The sequence below is a fragment of the Phyllostomus discolor genome, chromosome 3 (assembly GCF_004126475.2).
Source record: "Phyllostomus discolor isolate MPI-MPIP mPhyDis1 chromosome 3, mPhyDis1.pri.v3, whole genome shotgun sequence".
In the NCBI taxonomy this organism is placed as follows: Eukaryota; Metazoa; Chordata; class Mammalia; order Chiroptera; family Phyllostomidae; genus Phyllostomus; species Phyllostomus discolor.
In genome coordinates this window covers 92,957,644-92,964,907 of record NC_040905.2, presented here as the reverse complement: position 1 = coordinate 92,964,907, position 7,264 = coordinate 92,957,644, and the positions used below count along the sequence as shown (strand labels likewise).

At 58.3% G+C, this 7,264-nt stretch overlaps 2 protein-coding genes across 2 annotated transcripts; one reads left to right on the top strand and one right to left on the bottom strand.

Annotated features, from left to right (window-relative positions):
- Window positions 1-644: 644 nt before the first annotated feature.
- METTL27 (methyltransferase like 27) lies at window positions 645-4,633 on the top strand. Its single transcript, XM_028522591.2, is given in 7 exon segments — window positions 645-774; window positions 994-1,120; window positions 1,621-1,749; window positions 1,938-2,073; window positions 2,466-2,558; window positions 4,236-4,365; window positions 4,367-4,633. Coding segments are annotated over 6 exon segments (852 nt in total). The 5' UTR covers window positions 645-774; window positions 994-997; the 3' UTR covers window positions 4,608-4,633.
- Window positions 4,634-5,423: 790 nt separating this feature from the next.
- CLDN4 (claudin 4) lies at window positions 5,424-7,126 on the bottom strand. The gene has a single exon (XM_028514894.2). The coding sequence runs from the start codon at window positions 6,885-6,887 to the stop codon at window positions 6,258-6,260; it is 630 nt and encodes a 209-aa protein (XP_028370695.1). The 5' UTR covers window positions 6,888-7,126; the 3' UTR covers window positions 5,424-6,257.
- Between the last annotated feature and the right edge of the window lie 138 nt (window positions 7,127-7,264).

The following is a 7,264-nucleotide window of genomic DNA, read 5'->3' as shown; positions in this document are numbered from 1 at the left end:
ATAAAATAAAATAAAAATGTTAAGAATTTTCATTTCTCACAAGCTCCCCTAACAACCTCCCCTGGCGCAATCCTAGCTAAACACGCCAAGCAGATGCTGCAGACTGCAGATGACCGGACCACTCTCTATGTACTAGGGCTCCCAGGCTATCATCAGCCATTAGCGACAGATTACTATTTAATAAAATATGAAACTCATTTCCTCAGTAGTACTAACCACATTTCAAATGCTCAAGCCAATGTAACTAGTGGTTAACATTCGGAGCACCACACATTATAGAACTTTTTTATCACTGCAAACAGCCCTACTGTAGTGTTGCCTAGACCTTCGTGGGTGTTCTAAAAATAAAGGCTAATCCTAGTTCGCTCTCTTGTCCCTAAGAATTCAGAGGCTCCCATTGCCTTACAGCTCATGTTTTTTAGGAAGCGTAAAGAACAAGGGAAGCCGCGAGGGCAGAGAAACTCGTAAAGCCACACCACTACCAAGAAAACATATCAAACGGGTCTTCCCAGGCGGGACAAGGACTGAAGCTCTGAGCTTATTGGCTGGTGGTGGAGGGGCGGACGGTCAGCGCTTTTTTTAATTGGGTAGTTTTTCTTAGGAGAAAGCCAATCGTCGAGGGCGGTGGGGGTTCCGCCAGGGTCGCCGCGAGTTCCTCCCACAGAGTTCCTGCAATTCGGGCTGTCCGTGAGCTCTGGTCCCCGCCCCCACCGTGACTACTCCTACCACCGTGGAGAAATTTCCGCCTTGGAAGCCCTCTCACGGCGGCCGGAGGTGGGGAGGTCGGGGCAGGCCCTCCCTCCAGCCGCGAGAACACCCCTTCTCCAGCCCTAAACCCCAAGTGTCCAGTCTCTGCTCAGCGTCCCCGCCTGTGAAATGGGATTGTGCTGGTGGCCTGGAGGGCCTCTACTGGGCACGGCGGGTGGGCGGGTGGACAGGTGGGAGGTGGAGATTGAGGTGGATGTCAGGACACTGAGACTGTGTCCCCAGCAGGAGGATGGCTCAGGAGGAGGGCGGAAGCCTGTGCGAGGCTTGGGCGCGGGTCGGGTCCTTGCACCGCATCACTGACCTGGCCCACACGCTGCACTTCTATGAACGCTGGGCTCCGTACTATGACCAGGTAAACCCGCCGGGGTCCTCCACCTCCCTTGCCCACCCAGCCTCAGTTTTCCTATCTGTACAGCGGGAATAGACAGCCTTGCATCCCAGGGCGGCTTGTGAGAATGAAGTGAGACCTGGACACAACCTTTCAGTCCTGTCCCCTCTCTCCGACTGGCCCCTCTTCTGCCCACCCACAGCAGCCTTGCTGTCTGACCAGCCTCACACTGCACAATGGCAGCCCCTAAAGGTCAGGGGTCAAGACCTCCGTCCCCACTCGGACTGCAGCCTAGACAGGACTGCCTACCTGAAGGAGGTGCCATGGAGGGTCACTATGGAGTAAACAGCACTGCCTCGGCCAGCAGAGCAGGTCTGAGCAGTGGGCCGGGGATTGACTCTCCTGTCCTGCCCCCGCACACACACACAAACAGCTTGGCTTGGCTGACTCCTAGACCACCCTACACTGAGATCCCCCAAACACTAGGGCACAGGTTGGTAGGCAGCTCAGCACTCCGTTCCCAGGACGTGGCCAGCCTGCAGTACCGAGCCCCCCGCCTTGCAGTGGACTGCCTCAGCCAAGCCCTTCCAGGCCCACCCCATGCCGCCTTGATCCTGGACGTGGCCTGTGGCACCGGCCTGGTGGCTGTCGAGGTGAGGTCTGCCCAGATCCTTTGCTCTCTCTTAAGCCCCCCACTTGCTCAAATTTCTTGCCACTCCAGGCCTAGGCTCACTGTTTCCCAAACACCTGAGCAACATCCACTGCAGGGCCCACTGCCCTTCTTGAGGTGCAGGGACCGGGCTGGGAGGTGGCAGGTGTGAACTGAGTCCTCCCATCCCAGCTGCAGGCTCGGGGCTTCCTCCAGCTGCATGGGTTAGATGGGAGCCCAGCGATGCTGAAACAGGCCCAGGCCCGCGGCCTCTACCAGCAGCTCAGCCTCTGCACCCTGGGCCAGGAGCCTCTGCCCAGCCCTGAAGGTATGTCCCCTTCTACCCCAACACCCCAAGGCCCACTCTCTGACCAAGCCTGCCTTGACGGCTCTCTTTTACTAAGCTTCCAGCCTCCTTGCTGAGCGCTCCATAAGCCCCCTTCCACACTGAGCCTTTATTCACCTCTGAACCCCCAATGCCTCACTAAGACCCTCTCCAAGGCCCCATGAACCCCTCTCTCTGAGCCCTCCATCCATGATCTGACCTTAGCCCAGGACTGGGCTCCACCTGCCATGTTCCCCATGAGATCTGGGTCCTGCAGACACTAGTGGCTGGCCTGGTCCCTCCCCAGGCCCCCGGAGGATGGCTGCTGTCCTCCAGGATGGGCTGAGGCCACACTGAAGACAAACCAGCACACCACATCTGCATGCCTCACACAGGGACCTATGATGCAGTGCTGATGGTGGGTGCCCTCAGTGACGGCCAGGTACCCTGCAGTGCAGTTTCTGAGCTCCTGCGAGTTACCAAGCCAGGTGAAAAGCAGCCCACACACACCTTCCCCTCTCCACACCCAAAGACACAAGTCTTAGAAACCCTGAAGCCAAGCAAGCGGCCTGGCCCTGCCCGGGGTTACACAGCCTAGCCAAACATTCCAGCCACCAGCTGCCGACCCAGGCAAGCAGGCAGGCCAGACAAGGGGCTCCTTGCCTCTTATTCATTAGGCAACCAGGAACAACTCCACTGTCCTCTTCAGCCTCTGTTCTACCTATAAGCAGGGTGGCGTAGTCCCTTCCTGATAGGATTGCTGTGAGAATGGGGTGAAATTGTGTCTCAGAGGACTTTGCTGTAGTCCTGGTATGTAGTAGGGTCTCCATTCAGTCCTCTCATCTTCTAGCTTCCTCACTAACTCTTGGATGGCTCTTAGGTGAGTCACTCCTGGTCTCCGTTTCCTCATCTGTGAAATGGGATCGATTACTGCCTTCCTACTGTATGTCTTGCCCTGTGCCTCTCTCTGCTCTGGCCAGAATGTACACAGCCTGCCCTCTGGGCTCAGTCACCTCCCCCACCCCGCCCCTAGTTTCCAACACTTGGGCTACATCCACTGCAGGGCCCACTGCCCTCCCTGAGGGGGGCTCGGGAGGGCCGGGGGCGCTCAGTGCTCCCACATCTCAGAGAGGCATTTCCCAGGGCTGGGGTGGGGAGTGAGGGCAGTCCACACAGGGACACAGCCAAAGCAAAGTCACAGGCAGAAAGGAGAGTAGTGGAGCGTGGGGATCCTGGCAGCAGGTCAGGAGCAGGAAGCTCCAAAGGTTTCCCAATCGCAGTGTGATCCTATCTTCCTACGGGGGCTGCGGTTAAGCCTGGGCAGGCCTGGGCTGGCCTTGGGACCATGGAGGTGACAGATGTAGGGACACTGGTGGGGTCAGAGAAAGGTGGTGACTGGGCTCAGGACAGGAAACTCCCACTGCCCGAACCAGAAAAAACCAGGCCTCTTTGGCCCAGCCCATGCTTAGCAGACCCCGCAGCTGGCCAGAGTCCTGCCTGCCTGCCCACACATCACAGGCTTCCCTGCTTCAGAGCCCTTCCTCTCACAGAGCCCCTCTCCACCAGCCAGGCCTGCTTCCCTTCACCTTCTTCCCAGGCAACCTGTCAGACACCAGTATCTCCTGGGTGTATCTGCGCCTGCACTGGGCATACTGTATGTGCCTGGAAAAGATTTGAAAGGACGAATTCATTCGTGCATTCAGCAGTGCTTACTGACTGCACCGGCCTTTCTGAGATAGGGTAATTAATCAACCCCACTCTGCGAGCTGGGAAACAGACACATGGAAGGGAAGGGCCAGGTCCAAAGCCTGTGTTTCCTTCCTGTGCATCCAGACACAGCCATATCCCCCAGCAGAGGGGATGGGTGAGTGGTAAGGAGGGAGCCCTCTCTCCCCCAGGGAAAGGGAAATAAAGAGTTCCAAGCATAAAGGATACTTGGGCCCTAAAGCAGATGTAGGAGGCACTCAAGTCGGAGAAGCAGAGGGAATTCACAGGGCTGGGGATGGTGAGTACCAAAGGCTTGGAGACAGCAAGAAGCTGGCCTGGGGACAGGCGGGGAGAACTTACGTCCTGGAGGACAGGAGCTGGAAGGAAAGGGAACTGGTAACTTGAAACTAGCTCCTGCCCCTCCCCCACTCACCTCTCTTTCTCCCACCCCTCCCCAGGCGGCCTGGTGTGCCTGACCACCAGGGCCAACCCATCCAACCTTCGCTACAAGGAGGCACTGGAGGCTACCCTGGACAGGCTGGAACAGGCCGGCAAGTGGGAGCGCCTGGTGTCCTGGACTGTAGACCGGTGGGAGCTGGCTACCTCCAAGCTTGAGGAGGTGCCTGGCACTGATGGCTACATCCCTGGCATTGTCTACTTGTACCAAAAGCAGGAGGCGACCCAGGTTGAGGGATGAGGCCCGGTGCTCAGCCCCTAACTGGCCTCTGACCCTCCAGGTGACCTCGGTTGGGCCTGCTCTTGGGCCTTCATCTGTCAAACGGGGCCACTGTGCCAGCCCTCTCCTCAGGAGAGCTCTGCCTATTAAATGAGCTCCAGAAGTGTCGACAGGATTTTGGCTCTGCGGTTCTCTCACCCCAGGAAAAGTGACATTGTACCCGTGACCTGTGGAGGACAGAAGTGAGAAGAAACTGGGTAGAGAGGCCGCCACCCCAGGTCGGCCCTGCCCCAGGCGCCTTAGGGCCACAGATGGGACTCCGACTCCTCCCAGGGCGATGGGCTCCCTTATCTCTAACTTATCAAACAGGAAACCCCCACTCCCGTATCTGGGCTTGGCCGAACACTTTCACGTGTCCAGGATGTGGTTTCTTCACCTCAGAAGAGATTGGAACTCAGAGTGAGGCTTGGAGGCTGCCCTGAGCAGGTGGGCAGGCCTCACTGGGGAGGATGCCCTGAGCTGGGCCTTCAGGATAAGCAGGGTTCAGCGGGTGGAGAAAGGAAAAGGGACATTCCAGGCCGAGGGCAGGGACAGCCTGAGCAAAGGCCGGGAGGCGGGGCCTGAAGGGTGAGCAGACCAGCCTGGCTGCCCAGACAAAGCTGGGACAGACAGGGAGAGTGACAGGTGGCCCATTTCCCAGGGCTGGAAGTTCTCATCTGTCCCCTCTCCTGGAGTCCCCAGCACTTCACCCGAGTTCTGGGCATATACTTGCCTGCGTAGGGGTTTCACCCTCTGACAAATTGAGTTTGAGCAAGGTGATTTCCAAAGCCAGGCCATTTCCAGTTTTCTCATGAAACGTGTTTTTAAAGTGTTCCCATCCAGGCCCAACACAGTGGTCCTGCCCCTCGCTAGCCCCCTCCAGCCTTCCTCCCACCCGCCACCACAGCTGAAATCAGAAACATACAGAGTCTTCCTGTGCACAGGTCTCATTTATTGTAGAAAATAATAGTCATTGCCGTGACAAATAGGTCTTAAATTACAAAACAAACCACAGAGTCAGGAAAAAGCTCCAGAACTTAACTAGGATGCAGGCCAGAGAAAGATCATTCCCCCTGCCGTCCCCACACTAGCCGATGACCTTCACAAGGATGGCAGATCCAGAAGGGACCGATTTCAAGGGGCCCAGGGTCCTCCCGCTGAGGCTGCGGGTGGGTGGGAAGGAGTACCAGCAGCCGGGGCCTCCTCCGAGGCCCCCTCCCCCACCACTACCCAAACCAGTCCGCAGCACCTTCACCCCTCCCTTCTGAACCCGTCAGTCAACTCTGCTCCACAGGCAGGCGGATGAGTGAGGCCCCAGCCATTTTCATGGTCACAGGTTTCCGCTGGATGCCCTTGGAAGGAGTGGGGAAGATCAAAGGGAATGGTGCCCAACACAAGCATGGGCAGGGCAGACGCTTAGAGTCCAAGCAGTCAGGGCTGAGCTGTCCCGGCCACCAAGAGCCAGCTCCCTACTCCATTGCCATGCTCTGTTGCTGCCTGCCCCTCCCTGCTTCCACAGGCCATTCAGAGGAGGGTGGCTCAGAAATCTTTCAGTCCATCCTTGCTATTGTAGAGGAGGCCTTAGGAAAATATCCAAGGGGGTCAGAAGGGGCTGAGGGCTGCTGGCCAATAGCCGGTCTCAGTCCCTGCTTGCCCATCCCCCAGCAGCCTGCAGACCATGGGAGGGCCCTCCTGGGCTCACAGACCGCACCGAGCTCAGTCCAGGGAGAAATAAAGCCAACAGGGAGAGTTGAGCGGTGGAACCTTACACGTAGTTGCTGGCGGGGGCGGAACGGGCAGCAGAGTACTTGGCCGAGTAGGGCTTGTCAGCACGAGGTGGGCAGTTGCAGCAGAGAAGAGCCCCACCGAGCATCAGCAGACCTGCAGCCGCCCAGCCGATGTAGAGCGAGGCCCCTATCTCCCGCTTCTGCCCCGAGGCCACCAGGGGATTGTAGAAATCACGGATGATGGTGTTGGCCGTCCAGGACACAGGCACCATCACCAGCAGGCCCGCCAGGAGGAACACCACACCCGCCACAATCATGATCTTGGCTTTGGTGCTCTCATCCTCCACACAGTTGGTGCACTTGCCACCCACCACAGACAGCAGCACGCCCACCACGGCCACGATGATGCAGACGACAATGAGGGCGCGTGCGGCCTGCAGGTCCTGCGGCAGCGCCAGCATAGAGTCGTACACCTTGCACTGCATCTGGCCGGTGCTCTGCACCACGCAGTTCATCCACAGGCCCTCCCAGATGGTCTGCGACGTGACGATGTTGCTGCCGATGAACGCCGTCACCCTCCACATGGGAAGCGCGCAGCTCAGTATGGCGCCCAGCCAGCCCAGCACGGCCAGCGCGATGCCCATCACCTGCAGCCCCATGGAGGCCATCTTTCAGTGTCTGCTGGGGTCTGGGACCTGGAAGTCTTTAGGAATCTGGCCCTGGGGGCTGTAGAAATCCAAGTGCTGAGGATGGACACTGTCCACAGGGAGGCCTTTCACTGCAAGTCCGAAGGCAAAGCCGGTTGAGTGTCTCTCACGGGAGTCCGAAGCAGAAGCCCAGGGAGTGTGACCAGACTGGTTCCTTCCTGCCGACAGCTGCCACAGGCTCACGAGCTAGAGCTCGGGGGCGGTTATATGGCTCTGCGGAGGGGCGGGGTAGAGGGTGGGTAGAGGGAGGCGTTTCATCCCTGAGGCCTTTCCCTCGACCAGTTTCTCTGGATTCCTGAGCCCAGGCCAACAAAGGCACTTTAAGTCCCCAGCCCTGG